At 40.1% G+C, this 18,754-nt stretch overlaps 1 protein-coding gene and 1 long non-coding RNA gene across 4 annotated transcripts in view; one reads left to right on the top strand and one right to left on the bottom strand.

Moving 5' to 3' along the window:
* The window catches only part of LOC145723393 (uncharacterized), a 15,490-nt gene extending 9,575 nt beyond the window's left edge, over positions 1 to 5,915 (bottom strand). The window contains exons 1-2 of the long non-coding RNA XR_014148369.1: positions 5,827 to 5,915; positions 4,479 to 4,618 (exon numbers count right to left, since the gene is read on the bottom strand). This is a non-coding gene — a long non-coding RNA (uncharacterized LOC145723393). The remainder of the gene's footprint in view (positions 1 to 4,478; positions 4,619 to 5,826) is intronic.
* PTGR2 (prostaglandin reductase 2) overlaps positions 5,862 to 18,754 on the top strand; it is a 28,562-nt gene continuing 15,669 nt past the window's right edge. The window contains exons 1-3 of one of the 3 annotated variants that reach the window (XM_006730945.3): positions 5,862 to 5,989; positions 11,534 to 11,617; positions 13,297 to 13,415. In XM_006730945.3, the coding sequence (XP_006731008.2) occupies positions 11,581 to 11,617; positions 13,297 to 13,415 (156 nt within the window). In that variant the 5' untranslated portion in view covers positions 5,862 to 5,989; positions 11,534 to 11,580. The other 2 variants (XM_031025553.2, XM_081830266.1) reach the window with 2 other exon arrangements.

The raw sequence follows: 18,754 nt of genomic DNA, 5'->3' as shown, positions 1-18,754 counted from the left end.
CGCCTGGGTGGCTCAGTCGTTAAGCGTCTGCCTTCAGCTCAGGTCATGATCCCAGGGTCCTGGGATTGAGCCCCTCATGGGGCTCCCTGCTCGGCAGGAAGCCTGCTTCTCCCTCTCCCACTCCCCGACTTGTGTTCCCTCTCTCGCTGTGTCTCTCTCTGTCAAATAAATAAATAAAATCTTTAAAAAATTAAAACATTAAAAAAAATAAAGATTTATTTATTTATTTAAGAGAGAGAGAGTGGGAGAGAAAACTGGAGCAGGGGGAGGAGCAAAGGGAGAAGGAGAGAAATCCCCAAGTGGATTTCCTGCCGAGCATGGAGGCTGACAGGGGGCTCGATCCCAGGACCCTGAGATAATGACCCCAGCCGAAATCGAGAGCATGCTGCCCAAATGACTGAGCCACCCAGGTGCCCCGAATTTAGCAAAGACTTTAAAGCGGCTATTAAAAATATGTGCAAAGAATAACTAATAAAGAGATAGGAACATAACAATAAAAAATTAAAAACAAAAACAAAAACAAAAAAACTAACTGGAGTTACAAGGAGAATTAACAAAACCACAATCACAATGGAAAACTTTAATATAACTTATTTAAAAAGTGATAGATCAATTGGGCAATAACTAATAAAGAGATAGGAACATAACAATAAAAAATTAAAAATTATATATGTGCAAAGAACTAAAGAAAACCATGTTTAAAGAATTAAAGGAAAGCACACAACAATGTAGCAACAAAAAGAGATTCTCAATAAAGATATAGAAATTTTAAAACAAAACCAAATGGAAATTCTGGAAGTGAAGAGTACAATAACTGAAAAATTCACTAGAGGGCTCAGCAGCAGATTTGAGGTGGCAGGAATGAACTGGAAGATAGATCAATAGAAATGACCCAATCTGGGGGCACCTGGGTAACTCAGTCGGGGTTAAGTGTCTGACTTGGTTTTGGCTCAGGTCATGATCTCTGGGTCGTGAGATCAAGCCCTGTGTCAGGCTCTGTGCTTGGTGTGGAGTCTGCTTGAGATTCTCTCTCTCCCTCTCTCTCTGCCTGCCCCCCAAATCTAAGAAAAAAGAAATGACCCAATCTGAATACAGAGAGGAAAAAAATCAAAGAAAAATGAACAGAACTTCAGAGATCTATGAGATATTAGCATACTAACATACATGCAATTGTAGTCCCAGAAGGAGAGGGGAGAGAGAAAGGGGAAGAAAAGAATATTTGAAGAAATAATGGCTGGAAACTTCTTAAATTTGATGAAAAACATTAATCTATACATCCAAGAAGCTCACTAAGGAAATATTATGAACAATTTTACGCCAGTAGCTTCTTCCCAACCTATGGTGACTGGTGTTGACACCATAAAGCAAGATGGTTCTTTCTTGGAATAAAAGCCCTTAGACTCATCGGTTAAATCTGGTTTAAGAAGAATTCAAACAAAATTCTTTTCTTCTTTAACAAAGAAGGTATTAGGTACACACAGAGAGCATGGAATATAATCGAACATATTGACTTTTAATCTTAATGTGATTATTTTTGTGTTGAAAATGTTTTCTTTTTTTTTTAAGATTTTATTTATTTATTAGAGAGAGAGAGCATGAGCAGGGGGTGGGGTGGGAGCAGAGGCAGAGGGAGAAGCAGACTCCCCACTGAGCAGCCTGGCTGGCTCAGTTGATGGGGCGTGCAGCTCTCCATCTTGGGATTGTGGGTTCAGGCCCCATGTTGGGTATAGAGATTATTTTTTAAAAAAAAGACGATTTAGATAATTTCCATATCTAATACTTATACTCTACATCTAATATAGTATTTTGTAGCATAGTTTGAAATATACTGTAGTATACTTTATCATGTCTGGAGCCATTCAAGATACATCTGTCCTTCATTGGTGATGTTAATTTTGATTACCTGCTTAAGTTATTGTTCGATTTTTCTACTTTATGACCATGTAAATATCTTGTTCCTCAACACAATGTCCCTGTTATATTGTGATTTATAATAAGAAATATATATTTGGTCTTCTTTCATTTCTGGCACAGAGTTCCTAAAACCCTTGGAACTTCCCAAGTGATGAGAATGGTCTAGGTGTTTTCTGTTATGTTAATGAGGTCACTTCTAGGGGAGCCTGGCTAGCTCAGTCAGTGGAGTGTGCCACTCTTGATCTCAGGGTCATGAGTTTGAGTCCCACACTGGGTGTAGAAAGAACTAAAAATAAATAAGTAAACTTATAAAAAATGAGATAACTTTTAGAAAGCCTAGGTAACCTAAAGATGCCAGGGCAACCAATTAAGTGATTAGAGGGTTGGAACTTTCAGTCCTCCCTCCACCCTACATCCAGGGAGGGGACAGGGGCTGGAGATTGAATTCAATCACCAATGGCCAATGATTTAATCAATCATGCCTTTGTAATGAAGCCTCCATAGAAACCCAAAAGGATAAGGGTTTGGAGAGCTTCTGGGTTGGTAAACATGTGGAGATACAGGGAGAGTGTGGAACTTAGAAAGGGCATGGAAGCTCCACATCCTTTTCCCATACTTTGCCCTATGCACCTCTTCCATCTGGCTGTTCCTGAGTCACATCATTTATTTTATTTTATTTGTTTTGTTTTTATTTTATCTTAAGTAGGCTCCACACCCATTGTGGGACTTGAACTCACGACCCTGAGATCAAGAGTTGCATGCTCCACTGACTGAGCCAGGCAGGTGCCCCATGAGTTATGTCATTTTATAATAAACTGGTAATCTAGTAAGTAAAGTGTTTCTCTGGGTTCTATGAGCCATTCTAGCAACTTAATCGAATCCAAGGAGGGGCCGTTAGAACCTCCAATCTATAGACATTCGGTCAGGAGCATAGGTGACAACCTGGACTTTCAATTAGTATCTGAAGTGTGTGTATGTGTGTGTGTGGGGGGCAGTCTTGTAGGATTGAGCCCTTAACCTGTGGGATCTGATGCTATCTCCAGATAGATAGCACCGAAATGGAGTTGAATTGTAGGATAACCAGCTGGTGTTGGAACATTGTTTGGCGGTGTGTGGGAAGTACCCACCCACCACTGGATTGGGTGCAGAATCTTAGTCCTCCTAGATTTACCATCCATTGATAATTCTTATCTGATCCAATCTTTACTATGAAAGCTATAAAAGGATAACTTTCCAACTCTAGTACTCTCCTTTGTATTTATTAGCTGGTCCTCAGCATTCTGCTGTAAGCAAGAACCCTCCATTCTCTCTTTTTTATTATTGTTACAGAATCATGAATTTCTATTTCTACAATGTTTAGAAATCATTATTCTACTTAATTACTTTGGTGCTCAAATTGTCCCAGATTTGGCCAGTAGGATTCCCTTCAAGCTGGCTTCTGTGTCCCCGTGATATGCTTCATCATTTTTTCAACACTTCCTTAATTTCTAGCAAAAAAGATGTTCTAGGCTCATTTGGTACCTACCCTGCCCCAGCCCTGGAATCAGCCATTTCCCTAAGGGGTTGTAATTCTCTTTTAATGGGCATATTAGTTATCTATTGCTGCATAACCAACTACTCCCAAACTTAGCAGCTTATAACATTAATTATTATCTCACACAGTTTCTGAGGTTCAGGAATTTGGGAGAAGTTTAGCTAGGTATATTCTGGATAGGTTTCTCTCCTTTCATGAGATCATGATTTATTTATTTATTTATTTTTAAAAAACATTTTATTTGTTTATTCTAGAGAGAGAGTGAGGAGAGGAGCAGAGGGAGAGGGACAAGCAGACTCAGTGCTGATCGTGGAGCTCAATGTGGGGCTAGATCCCACAACCCTGAGATCATTACCTGACCTGAAATTGAGAGTTGGATGCTTAGGGGTGCCTGGGTGGCTCAGTCGGTTAAGTGTCTGCCTTCGCTCAAGTCATCAAGTCATAATCCCACAGTCCTGGGACTGAGTCCCAGGTCAGGCTCCCTGCTCAGCTGAGAGTCGGCTTGTTTCTCTCCCTCTGCTCCTTCCCCCGCACATGCTCCCTCTATCTCTCAAATAAATAAATAAAATCTTAAAAAAAAAAGTTTCTTTCAAGATCAAGTTCTAGACTACCTTTACTTTATGCTATTACTTTTAGTCTGTTAGAGTTTTTTTTTTTAAGATTTTGTTTATTTATCTGAGAGAGAAAGAGCATGAGAGAGAGTGAGAGAGAGAGCAGGAGAAGGGGAGAGGGGTAGAGGGAGAAGCAGATTCTCCGCAGAGCAGGGAGCCCGACCTTGGACTTGATCCCAGGACCCTGGGATCATGACCTGAGCCGAAGACAGATGCTTAACGACTGAGCCACCCAGGCACCCAGCATTTTCTTTTTTCATCAATTGGTTCAAGTTATTAAAAAAATGTTATTGAAGGTCTACCTGTACAAGACCAATAAGAGATAAGCTCCTGCCTGAGTTTGCAAAGTACTATAATCTTTCCAGTCCTTTCCTGAAGCTTTCTCAAAGGAAGTTAAAAATTTCAGAGATGAGGGGCACCTGAGTGGCTCAGTCGGTTGAGTCTGCCTTTGCCTTGGTCGTGATCCCACCGTCCTGGGATGGAGTGGCGTGTTGGGCTCTCTGCTCAGCAGGGAGCCTGCTTCTCCCTCTCCCTCTGCGGGCCGCTCCCCGGGCTTGTGCTCTCTGTCAAATAAATAAATAAAATCTTAAAAAAAATTTTTAAGAGATAAAGCTACCAGAAGCTCCAACCTGTTGAATGATTCTCACCCTCTTGCTCACTACCCCAGTCATCATTCAGCTACTGAATACCATGATGTATGCTGAGCTATTAGCTCTGACATGAATACAATATAAATAGCAATTCCTTCACCTGCCTAATTCAGAATGGTCTCTCTTAGGGTTTATTAAAGTCCCTGGGGATCCAAGCTGTCTTAGGAATAAGTCTTGCTCAACCCAGTTCAACACAAAAGGCAATTAATAATTAATGAAATTGAGAAATCAGTTCACACTGTAGCAGGGGCACAGGGGTGCAAGGGTACCTGGCTCTGGGGATTTGACCAGGTTTGGCCACTTGCCGCTAATAAAATCCAAAGGCAGAGAGACAAAAGGTGAAAGGAGAAAGGCATTTTATTTCAGTGAGGCTAACAATGGGAAAACAGTGGACTAGTGTCTCAAAGACTGCCTCCAAAGTGCTGAAAATACTTCCAGGTTTATATAAGGAAAATGTGGGGCAAAGGTCATGGGTATGTGCAGGTGGGCAGTAAAGGTCACATCAGTCATTGTCTTGGGGTCAGTCACTGGGGTCTTGCTGGCTCAGGGCAGTCCTTACTGCTTGAGGGGATGCTTTGCCTGCAGGATCTTTTGCCTGAGTTAGGAGATAGACTTGAAAGAATTTAATCAATTAGAAAGTCAAAAAGGAAGCAGTTGAATTCCTCTTTCAACATTGGGTAATCCATCTTTGAGGAAGCTGGGATTCTTTGTGAAAGAAAAGACAGCCCTGTTGTAAGGGAAAGGGTCCTAGCCCAGCAATCTGGAGAGGCAATTTTAACCCCAACATTGCCCCTAACCAGCAGAAAAGTGGGTGGTCCAACCACATCAGCTCTCCAAGTCTCAGTTTCCCTGCCTATAAAACCAGGGATAGGCTTGATGGCCGCTGTCTCACTGTAATTTTCCCCAATCTGAGGCTCAGAGAGAAGTCCATACAACGAATTAAATTCCTGAGTAGCTCAGTCAGGTACGCCACCCACTCTTGATTTGGGCTCAGACCTCTGCCCCTCCCCCGCCAGCAACAACAAAAAAACCCACAACACACTGCCCAGACAAGTGAGGATCCTTTAAAACTCCGCACCTTCCCCACCTCTCTCCGAAACGTGGGAACCCAGAAAACCTGCCTAAACTGTAAAAGCCCGCCGCTGGAGCGGAGGGGGCGGAGGCGAGGACCAGAGGTCTAGCAGTGCGCCTGCGTACTGGGTTGGGAGGCCCGAGGTCGCGCGGCAGGCCCCTCGCAAGCTCCACACGCCGCGCGAGATTTCCTCCCCAGCTGCGTGAGGGTGAGTGCCGGGAGAGGGGCGGCCCCACAGCTGCTGGCCGGGGAACCCTGGGCTGGCTCGCGCCTTCCGGGTGTGGGAGGATCGAGGAGCCAGGGTGGCCTCCATTTTTTTTCCGGAGCTGCGGCGACGCGGGCGTTATTGCCTAGGTCACTAGGCTAGGGAATGCTCCAGAAGGAACAGAGGCAGATTTTATTTTTTTTTACTTAACTGTTGGGAGTAAACAACCTCGAGTTTGGACGTAATTGTGTTTAAGGTGCGTCTGGGACGTTCATTTAACACATTTTATTGAGCCCCCTATCATGTGCCATACAGAGTGAACATAAATCGTGGACACAAATCCCTATCCTCTCGGCGCTTACAGTCAGGGAAGCCAGTTTGAAATTTGGGCTGTAGACGCAGATTTTTATTAATTTCCGTGTGAATGGTTGGTAGTGGGAGCCAGAGAGGAAGGGGAGGTCAGTATGGGAAAGGGGAAGAGCCAGGCAGGAATCCCCAGATACTAGACTTGGGCAGGAGGAGGAAACCAGAACACTCAAAAGGAGAGGGAGCGACCAGCGAGCCAGAAAGAGTGGAGGAAATCCCAGAGATTTCCACCTTTTATAACAAGGCCGTGTCAGCAGAGCCGTTTATGGCAGGATAATTGAACGAGATCAGGATAGAGAAGTGTTTTGTTGAAAAAGATATTAAGAAGCTCATGTTATGGAAGTGGGATGTATTGTGTTTGATTGAGTGTGGGTTCCAGTGTCGGTCATTACCAGTTGTGCAAACATGGGCAAGTTATTCGACCGCTCTGTTTACTCCCTTTCCTCGTCTAGAAAATGGGCATAAATGACAGTACCATCTTCATAGAGTTGTTGGGTGGAGGGGTTAAGCGAGACAGTGATTATAAAAACTTTAGCCCAGTTCTGGCACTTAGTAGCATTTCAGAAGACTGGCTGAGAGAAGAGCCTTTCCTAAGATCCCACGTGATTAGAACCCAGCCAAGTACTCTGTCTCCTTAGTTCAGTGCCCTTTTCCTAATACTAGGCTACAAGGTAGACGCTCAAATAACACGCTCTTTATGACCAGCACAGGAGTGAAATTTTCTTTTCTTAAAGATTTTATTTATTTATTTGATAGCGTGCACAAGCAGGGGGAGCAGCAGAGGGAGAGAAGAAGCAGATTCCCCGCTGAGCAGGGAAGCCTGATGCGGGGCGGGAGTGAATTTTTCAGTTGATTCTTGATCTGGTGTTATTTTGGTATATTACTTAACATAATTGGAAATCCACTTAATATCAGACCAAACAAACATGGTGTGCTTAATGTCAGTCAATAAAGAGTTGAGTGTCCCCTCCCCACTCCTCTACTAGCGATGAATGTCACACCACCACTACGTCCTCCTTTCAGCTCTAGAACTAGGTGTGTCATATTTTAAGATTTTAATTTTGTTACTAAATCAAGTTCTTTATGTTTTAAATGTGTTGTTTGTTGTCCTATCAAGGGATATTGTGCAATTATCCTATCTTAGTTAATTTTCGTATTTGACAGTTGAAAACTTTCTAATTTAATACAGAAGGAGAGAAATTTGATAGTGTACTTTTAATTTGATAAACAGCATTTGGACAAATCTACAGTGTGCATATTTTAAAGAAAGCATACATTGAAAGTAATCAGGGAAGAGGGCAAATATGAAACTTCACTTGGGAAGACTCCTCTGATTGAAAATTATGGTGCTGTTAATAACCACTTTGGGGCAGTTACCTTTGGATCCAGCATCAAATTGGAAAATTTTGCTTTTTAATTCTTCCATAATTTACACATAAGGTGATTCAATAGAAAATTTCCTCTTAAAAATATGTTTAGGGGCACCTGGGTGGCTCAGTCGGTTAAGCGTCTGCCTTCGGTTCAGGTCATGATCCCAGGGTCCTGGGATCGAGCCCCACATCGGACTCCCTGCTCGGCAGGGAGCCTGTTTCTCCCTCTCCCACTCTCCCTGCTTGTGTTCCCTCTCTCGCTGTCTCTCTCTCCGTCAAATAAAAAAAAAAATATGTTTAGCCCCCAAAATATTTTGGACTTCTTGATGTGATGAAATAGGATGCACACAGCATCACCTTTAAAGATTCTTGCCTAAAAAACTGAAACTGCATCTAATCAAATCTCTAGGTCTAACTACTAGTCAGGGATGGTGGGGGGTATGGATAGGGAAAATAAAAGAATGAGGTAAATGACACCATGAGGAAGCAATCAAAGGACATTCCATAGACAAAGGAATTAAGCAACAAATGTTTCTTCAACAATTGATGGCATGAAATAAAAAAGGAGAGGAGACTCAAAAGGTAGTATGTGAACCTTGAATCCTGATTCTAAAGAACCAATTGTGAAAAGACATGTTTGAGGGTTGCTGGAGGGGAGGGAGGTGGGGGGATGGGGTAACTGGGTGATAGACATTAAGGAGAGCACGTGATGTAATGGGCACTGGGTGTTATATAACACTGATGAATCACTGACCTCTACCTCTGAAACAATAATACATTATATGTTAGTTAATTGAATTTAAATTTAAAAAAGGGGGAAAATTAAATAAATTGCCTACAGTTGGCAAAAAAAAGACATGTTTGAGACAATCAGGGAATTTGAATATGTACTAGGTATTAGATAATGTTAAGGAATTACCTATATTAACAGTTCGATCAAGTTAATGGTATAGTGTTTATTTATTTTTAAGATTTTATTTATTTTTTGACAGAAAGAGACACAGCAAGAGAGGGAACACTAGCAGGGGGAGTGGGAGAGGGAGAACAGGCTTCCCGGGGAGCGGGGAGCCCGATGATGTAGGGCTCGAGCCCAGGACCCCGGACCCTGGGATCATGACCTGAGCCGGAGGCAGACGCTTAACAACTGAGCCACCCAGGCGCCCCTAGTATTTGTTTTTAAAATAATCTGTTACCAGAGATCCAAACCGAGGGATTTTTGGCAGTAGGATGATGTCTGGGATTGTTTTAAGGGCAAACAGGGAAATGCAGTCTTTTAGCAGGGCAACATTGTGCATGAAAGAGAGAAAGGATATTGAGGGCAGCTAGCCATTAATGTCACAACCAGTGAGGTTATAAATACATATATTATAAAAAGAAAGCAGTGTTCTTCCTTCTGTCTTACTGAATGTTGCTAACATCATTTAGTTCTTAATTGGGAGTAGAATTCCCTTCCTCTAGGAAAGAGTACCTGTAGGAGGGTTGGACATCATTATATGGCTCTATATCTAAAAACCCTGTTTGTGGGAGATTGTGGGACAATAGTGCAAAGAGGGAGGCATGCGAGATCTGGTATGAGAAGATTTATATTCCAGTCCCAACTCCTCTGCTTACCTGCCATGTGATCTTGGGTACAAACTGTATCTCTGCTTTCCCTGTAAAATGAGAATAGTAATATATTTACCTATATAACTTTGTTTTAAAGAATAAGTAATGGAATCTTTGTGAAAATTCTGTATAAATTATCTCCGTATAAATACTATGGTGAGCAAGATTTGAGAAATACCCTGTGATGATTATTTAACTTTTTTTGGAGTATATATGAATATCAGGTTTATTTAGGATACTTAGGTACTTTATAGGATACAGAGAAAAATGAAGAAATTGAAATATCCCGCAAACTTAGAAACTGGATTAGGAGTAGAGTTATGCATAAACAAAATTACCCAGTGATACAAGGCAAAGGATTATTAAATGTCAAATGGATTTACAGATGGTTGTCAAATGTTTAAGTGTGCTGCTGTATAAAATCTTTTACAATATAAAATTAGAAATGATGTTAAGAGCTAAATATGTTGCAATTGTTATAAAAAATAAGTGGTTGATAAAATTGTTTTCCTTCGGGCTTCTCAATGTTAGTACTAAAGATGATAAAATATCTAAGGAGAGAAGACAGAAGTGGTAAATAAGTATATTAATTTTAAGAAAGATAATGTTTGCTTAGCATTTTAGAAGTCAAACAACTTAAACATACAGGATGGAAATTTTTTTTTTTAAAGATTTTTATTTATTTGACAGAGACACAGCAAGAGAGGGAACACAAGCAAGGGGGAGTGGGAGAGGGAGAAGCAGGCTCCCCGCGGAGCAGGGAGCCTGATGTGGGGCTCGATCCCAGGACCCTGGGATCAGGACCTGAGCCAAAGGCAGATGCTTAACGACTGAGCCACCCAGGCGCCCCCAGGATGGAAATTTTTATGTAGTAGTTAAGAGATTGGCTCTGGAATGTCAGGCAGCTTGGGTTTGAATTTTAGCTCCACCACCTTAGGAAAGTGCTTAAACCCTTTAAGGCTCAGTTTCCTCCTCTGTAAAATGGGGATAATAATACTACTTAATAGGATTGTTAGGAGATTAAAAGAGTATATATATTTGGGGATCAGGATCAGTCAGGACTAGCAGGATCAGTCAGTAGAGCATGTGACTCTTGATCTCAGGATTGTAAGGTCGAGCCCCACGTTGGGTGTGGAGATTACTTAAAATCTTTGAAAAAAGAGGGGCGCCTGGGTGGCTCAGTCGTTAAGCGTCTGCCTTCGGCTCTGGTCATGATCCCAGGATCCTGGGATCGAGCCCCACATCGGGCTCCCTGCTCGGCAGGGAGTCTGCTTCTCCCTCTCCCACTCCCCCTGCTTGTGTTCCCTCTCTCGCTGTGTCTCTCTCTGTCAAATAAAAAAAAAAAAAAAAAAAAAAATCTTTGAAAAAAGAATGTATACATGAAATATTAAATGAATATATGTGTGTGTGTGTATATATTTCATAGCACTCCCAGTAGTGCTTGGCACATAGTAACACTCCCTAAGATCAGGGCTGTTTCCCCCAAGTCAGATAGTGCCAGCACTGGAACTTCATTTTGTTTCTTTCATTAGCTCAAATTGAAAATCCAGAATAAACTGATCCTTTACTTTCTTATTGTGCCATTCTGTATTACAGAATTTCCTATGATGTGAGGAATGCTTTTAATGTTTTCCTTGTTTTTTTTTTTAAGTTTATTTTTTTTTTAGTAATTTCTACACCCAACATGGGGCTCAAACTCAGAATCCCGAGGTCAAGAGTCACATGCTCTTCCAACTGAGCCAGCCAAGCACCTCTGATGTTTTACTTCTATTATAAACAAAACTGTTAATTTCCATTTTGATAAATGAATAAAATATTTTTTGAAAATTTGGTTACATCTCAAGCAGCTAGTGTTTTTATTTTGCTACTAGATTAACTGTTTGACTCTGGAGGAATAAATCATGTTTTCTTTTAATCAAGCCACAGTGGGAGGCTTACTCATGATGGTATAAAATGAATGTGCTTGAATTATGAGGCCAAAAACATTTTGTCTTAGTCTTTTGAACTTGTTCCTATTAGCCAAAAATTCTAACTAGATTTAGTCTTTCTTTACATGTTTGCAGAGGCAAACTCTGACAGCAGACTATATCTTTTCTGGATCCTAAATTTGATTTTTCTTCTCCTTGTTCAAAAACACAAATGTGCTTTTTTTTTTAATTGCTGAATATTTTAAAACTCTGTGATTTAAAAACTTTTCTGTTTATAGGAGTTATTTTATACAGAAATCTTGTGAGACCACTGTGCAGCAAGGTGATGATTGTACAAAGAGTGGTATTGAATTCCCGACCTGGTATGTATTTGTCTGTGATGAATGAACAACTGTGGTCTTTGATAATTATTGTTATTTTTAAAGATTTATTTATGAGACAGCAGAGGGAGGGGCAGAAGGAGAGGGGGAAGGAGAGAGTCTCAAGTAGACTCCCTGCTGAGCACGGAGCCCAAGGTCGGTGGATCCCATTACTCTGAGATCATGACCTGAGCAGAAATCAGTAGTGGGACACTGAACTAACTGAGCCACCCAGGCACCCCAGTCTTTGATAATTATTAATGAAAATGAAGGAACAAAAAGTAATAGTCAATGTGGTAAATTAAGTTAGGAAGATATTAACCGTAGTAGAGATACTAGAAGAAACTCTTTAAGCAGTGTAGTATCAGTTTTTAAAGTGGTTACTTATTTATCAAGGCTGTTTGTTGAAGAAGAAAAGGTATTTTGGAATTATTATATTTAAAAGGTTACACTACAAATATATATAGCTTTTGTTTTTCCTTTGTAGTATGTATCACTGATTCTTAAAATTTGCCTTTCTGTTTTATGTGAAAAGCACTGACCTATGTCTGTGCTGACATCTAACCTGAATCATAGGAACTTAGGTGTGGAAATAACCTGGGAGGTTTGGGTGCGTGCTGCTTTGGTTTTACTGTTTACTTAGTGTGTGGCCTGGGGAAATCACTTACCTTGTTTGTTTTTCCTCCCCGCCCCCACTTACCTTTTCTGACTTCAGTTTTAGTAAAGTGAGCTGTTAGATTAAAATGTTTATATTCTGTTGCCACCTTAGACATTTGATGATTTAATCAATAGGAAGTTTGCTTATATTAAACATAACTGAGTAAGAATACACTTTTAGTGATGGCATATTCTGCTTACAGATTTTTCTTTCAATATTTCAAATTTTCTAGTTTTCAAGACTTTTTAATTTATTTTAAAATAGGCTCCACACCAGTGTGGGGCTTGAACCCACAACCTTGAGATCAAGAGTTGCATGCTCCACCAACTGAGCCAGCCAGGTGCCCCAAGACTTTACTTTTTTAAAAAAGTGCATTCATTTAAGTTTCCATTTCTTCTTAAAATGAGGAAGGAAAGTTTACTTAACTATTTGTTTTGGCTGATGTGGTGTTTCTGCTACCTTGTAAATTTTGGATTTTCATAATTTAAAGTGGCTGTGAGTTTTCACGTTTTGAAATCCTATAATTTTAAAACAGATGAGGTGATTTATCTGTAATCATCTTTAAAAAGAAATTTTGAGGTTGTTAGCAATATTCCACAGGAACTTCTTGGGGAAAATCAAGAGCAATTGAAACTATTTGAAGAATTTATTTATTTATTTATTTATTTTTAAAAGATTTTATTTATTTATTTGACAGAGAGAGACACAGCGAGAGAGGGAACACAAGCAGGGGGAGTGGGAGAGGGAGAAGCAGGCTCCCTGCAGAGCAGGGAGCCCGATGTGGGACTCGATCCCAGGACCCTGGGATCATGACCTGAGCCAAAGGCAGTCGCCCAACCGACTGAGCCACCCAGGCGCCCTATTTGAAGAATTTATACTGTATTACAGAGAAATTACAAAACAATATAGATTTATTCATGTCTGTATTAAAGGGGAGTTATCTGAATCCTAGAGTTACCCTCTAAAGAATAATAAATACATAGGAAAGTAACTTTTTGATTTTATATTTTCCTTAATATTTTAGGAAAAAATGGTAATCCAGTGGCAGAAAATTTCCGAGTAGAAGAAGTAAATTTATCAGATAATATCAATGAAGGACAAGTACAAGTGAGAACTCTTTATCTTTCTGTGGATCCATACATGGTAAGAATCAGGATTTTGTGACTTTGGTGAAAATTAATTTTATTTTCATATTTTGCATGTTGCATCTCAATTTTATTGTGCAATCCTTATGATTAATAAATATTTGAGCAATTATATCTTGATACCTGGGAATTACAGGTTGCCTTTGTTTTTAAATTCACTAGTGTTATGAAGGAATGTTATAGAAGAATGTTTTCATAATAGTAGTACATGTGGTTAATCAGGTTCTTTCAAATGTCCAGATCACTTCCCAGTGGTAAATAAAGCTTAAAGATAGTAAATTAGGATTGGACATTCTCTCAGATTGATCTAGTTTACAAGGCAGGCTGTGTATAAGACCTTTATTCTAGTTGGTCTCTCTTTTTTTTAAAGACCTATTTATGTATTTTAGAGAGAGCGGTGGGGAGGGGCAGAGGGAGAGAGAAACTGAAGCAGACTCTGCACTGAGCCCGGCATGGGGCTCAGTCTCATGACCCTGAGATCACGATCTGAGCCAAAACCAAGAGTCGGAAGCTGAACCAACTGCACCACCCAGGCACCCCGCTAGTTGGTCTCTTTTTGAAGGAACAGACTCACTTTTAGAGAAAGGAGATTTATTGAAAAATACTGTTTAGGACTGCTGCTGAGAAGCCCTCAGGCACATGGACTTAGACTATACCGAGATAGTTTTTGTTTCTCCTTTTCCTGTACAAATGCTTTTTATTTCATCTTCTTGCCTGATTAGAACCTCCAGTACAATGTTACATAGAAGAGGTGAGAGTGGACATCTTTATTTTGTTCCTAGATCTTAGGGAGAAAGCATTCAGTCTTTTACCATTAAGTATGATGTGGGATTTGGTAGATACCCTTTATCAAGTTAAGGAGATTTCCTCCTATTCCTGATTTGGTTCCTGGTTTGTTGAGTGTTTTATCATAAAGGGATGTTTTTTGTTTTTGTTTTTATTGTGATAAGATATATATAACAAAATATGCCATTTTAACAATTTTCAAGTGTATAATTCAGTGGCATTAAGAACGTTCACGGGCGCCTGGGTGGCTCAGTTGGTTAAGCGACTGCCTTCGGCTCAGGTCATGATCCTGGGGTCCCGGGATCGAGTCCCGCATCGAGTCCCGCATCGGGCTCCCTGCTCAGCGGGGGGTCTGCTTCTCCCTCTGCCTTCTTCCCTCTCGTGCTCTCTGTCTCTCATTCTCTCTCTCTCAAATAAATAAATAAAATCTTTAAAAAAAAAAAGAACGTTCACAATGTTCACAATTACCACTTTCCATTTCCAGAACTTGTTCATCATCCAAAACAGAAATTCTGTGTCCATTAAATAATAAAGTCCTCCTTACTCCCTCCCCTCAGAAGTTTTAGGTTTTGTCATATGCATTTTCTGCTTCTGTTGAGATGATCATGTGGTTTTGCTTTTTAATCTATTGATATGGTTTATTATATTAATTTTTAGATGTTAAATCAGTCTTGCATTCTTGGAATAAATGACACTTGTTCCTGGTGTATAATTCCTTGATATGTTGTTGGATTTATTTATTTTTTTTAAGATTTTATTTATTTTTTGAGAGAGACAGGGATAGTGAGAGACAGCACAGGCAGGGAGAAGAGGGAGAAGCAGGCCCCCCGCTGAGCAGGGAGCCCGATGCAGGGCTCGATCCCAAGACCCTTGGATCATGACCAGAGCCAAAGGCGGACGTTTAACCAACTGAGCCACCCAGGCACCCATAAGATTTTTTTTTTTAAGATTTATTTACTTATTTATTTGAGAGAGAGAGGGAGAGTGTGTGTGTGTGCATGCACAAACGGAAGGAGGAGCAGAGGGAGAGGGACAAGCAGACTCTACTCTGAGTGCGAAGCCCAATGTGGGGCTCGATGTGGGTGACTGAGCCACCTAGGTGCCCCAGTATGTTGTTGGAAGTTTGCTACTATTTTGTTGAGTTTTTTTGTATCCATTTAAGGTTATGAGACTATATTCATGGTCTATTGTTTTCTTGTGATGTGTTTGCCTGACTTTGGTATCAGGGTACTATGGGCCTCAGAATGGGTTGGGAAATGTTCCCTCCTGTTCTGTTTTTGGAAGAGTTTGTGAAGGATTGGTATTCTTGAATAGATTGGTAGAATTCATCAATGAAGCTATCTGGCCTGGGTTTTCTTTTTGGAGAGTTTTAAAATTACTAGTTCAATAACTTTGTTTTAGGTCTACTAAGATTTTCTGTTTCTTCTTGAGTCAGCTTCTGGGTATTTGTCCATTTCATCTAAGTTGTGTAATTTATTAGCATACAGTTCTTAGTATTTCCTTATAATCCTTTTTTATTTCTGAAAGATAGGTAATAATACCCTTTCTTTCATTCCTGATTTTAGTAATTTAAGTCTTGTCTATTTTTTCTTGGTCAGTTTAGCTAAAACTTTGTCAGTTTTGTTAATTTTTCAAAGGACCAACTTTTGGTTTTGTTGATTTTCTGTATTGTTTTCCTATTGTCCATTTCATTAATTTCTGTTCATTGTACTAATTTTACAGCTTCCTGCGAGTATTTATGTAAAATAAAAAGTTAAAAGAAAATCAGGATAGCTTAGGGGCGCCTGGGTGGCTCAGTTGGTTAAACCACTGCCTTCAGCTCAGGTCATGATTCCAGAGTCCTGGGATCGAGCCCCGCATCGGGCTCCCTGCTCATGCAGGAAGCCTGCTTCTCCCTCTGCCTGCCGCTCCCCCTGCTTGTGCTCTTTCTCTCTTTCTCTCTCTCTTGCTATCTCTCTCTCTGTGTCAAATAAATAAATCTTTAAAAAAAAAAAAAATCAGGATAGCTTATTCAATAAACTGTGTTGGATCAGTTGACTGTATACTTTTGGGAAAAAATTACATTCTTAGCTCAATCCTTCACTAGAATAAATTCCAAGAGATAATAAAAAAATTAAAGAAAAAAAATGAAACTATAAAAAATTTTAGGGGGCACCTGGGTGGCTCAGTTGTTAAGCATCTGACTCATGATTTCAGGTCATGATCTCAGGTCATGCATTGGCTCTGCACTGGATGTGGAGCCTGCTTAAGATTCTCTCGGAGGGTGGGGGGATGGGTTAGCCGGGTGATGGGTATTAAGGAGGGCACGTATTGCTTGGAGCACTGGGTGTTATTCACAAACAATGAATCATGGAACACTACATCAAAAACTAATGATGTAATGTATGGTGACTAACATTAAAAAAAAAAAAAAGATTCTCTCTCCCTATATATGTCTGGGTAAACAATTGAATGGTGTTGGGGAATGAAAGACTTTGTAAGAATGACAGCAAACCCAGCTAATACGAAAAAACATGATTGATAAATATGACTACTTAAAAAAAACACTGTATTTTGTGAGACACAATAAAATAGCATGTACAAAATCAAAAGATAAATGGCAAACTTAGAAAAATTTGCCGTATAAATAAGAAAAAAGATGATAATGAACGACATTCAGAAAGCTCCTATACATTAGTCTGTGAAAAGTAGAAAGCTGGCCAAAGAAACAAATAAGCAATTTATAATCTCTTTCTGTATTACTGTTTCTGTACTGTCTGCTTGCTTCCTCCTTTTGGCTTTTAAAGTGCCGTTGTAAGGGATAAAGAAAATCCTGAAGAAAAGTGCCGTTTTCTGCCAGGAGAGTTGTAGCTTGGGGAAGGCTCCTTTTCCCTCTGATCCAGGAGTGCAGTTCAGCCTCTTTGAGTGACACCAGTCACACTCGATTATGCTAACAGTGGAAAGCAAATTGATTCTTCCCTGGGCTAGGAAGAAATTTTTCTTTATGGGCTAGAGAAATGAGGTGGTGATTGGTCTAGAACATTCTAAATAGACAAATGTTCAAGTTGATACAGAGGGGTAAATTAGGTCACTGATTTCCCACAGACCTAAAGATGCTCCACCTTTCAATGGCAGCTAAGACAAGCTCAGTCAAGCTATGGGCCTCAACACTCTCAACACACTCAACACTGTGCTAAGCAAATCACATGAGGAGAATAATTACCACAAATTCAAGAGAAAAATGACAGTGCACTATTTAGTATTTAGAGTCAATTCTTGATGATGACTGGTTTGGATTTCTTAAGACTTCACCTCTCAGTGTATAAGACATAGCTCAGGGCACAAAGGATTACCCATGTCCTGATGAACAAAATGTAAAGCATGTCATTTAAGCCCAGGATAAGAAGTACAAAGTAAATTAAGAGAATAAAATTTACCAAAATAAAGCCAAGGTTCAAGGTTAGAAGAGTTTTAAAAATCAGAGCAGTCAAAAAGGAACAGTTGAAAACAAGCAGAAAGGATGTGTTTTACACAGTATTCTTTAAGTTGGAACAAACTTCCTATTCAGCAGAATTCCCTCTGAGAGTCTTACAGTGAGAGAAATTTATGACCCAAAGATTTTAGGAGAGATGATGAAACAACTAAGATTATGACATGAATTGAATTCATGACCTCCACTTCTAAATACCCTCAACCTCAAAACAACAAAAACAGAAAACCTCTTTTTCCTCTAGGGAAGTATATAGCTCCTCCATCCACTCATTTCATGCTACAAAGCACTGAGTTTTTCCTGAGAATTTTGTCTCTTTGTTCTCTGTAGTCATTCTGTCAGTCAACCTCAGGTCCTGCAGATCCTACTTCTAAGTACATCTCAATTCAGTACACTTCCCCGTAAATTCCAAGGACATCTACCTAGTCTGAATGACCATTGTTTCCTCTCCCAATGGGGTATCCTTGCATACACTCTTTGCCCCCTTAGATGGTCTTCCACACTGCAGCCAGAAAGATATTTTTACAAAGCAACTAATCATGTCACCTTTATCTTTAATGGCTTTCCTTTAGTCTTGAGATAAAGACTAACGTTCTGGACATGGTCTAAGATCCTACATAGTCTGTTGCAAATGGCAAGATTTCGGGTTTTTTGATGGCTGCATAATATTCCATTTGTGTGTCTGTGTGTGTGTGTGTGTGTGTGTATATATATATATATATACACACAGCACATCGTGGATGGAACTAGAGGGTATTATGCTAAGTGAAATAAGTCAATCACAGAAAGACATGTATCATATGATCTCACTGATATGAGGAATTCTTAATCTCAGGAAACAAACTGAGGGTTGCTGGAGTGGTGGGGGTGGGAGGGGTGGGGTGGCTGGGTGATAGACACTGGGGAGGGTATGTGCTATGGTGAGCGCTGTGAATTGTGTAAGACTGATGAATCACAGACGTGTACCTCTGAAACAAATAATACATTATATGTTAAAAAAAAAAAAAGATAGGGGCGCCTGGTTGGCTCAGTTGGTTAAGTGGCTGCCTTCGGCTCAGGTCGTGATCCCAGGATCCTGGGAT

This window comes from Leptonychotes weddellii, chromosome 9 (assembly GCF_054177405.1).
Source record: "Leptonychotes weddellii isolate Sample4059 chromosome 9, ASM5417740v2, whole genome shotgun sequence".
Taxonomy (NCBI): domain Eukaryota; kingdom Metazoa; phylum Chordata; class Mammalia; order Carnivora; family Phocidae; genus Leptonychotes; species Leptonychotes weddellii.
Note: the sequence above shows the minus strand (reverse complement) of the source record. Positions and strands in the feature narration are given on the sequence as shown.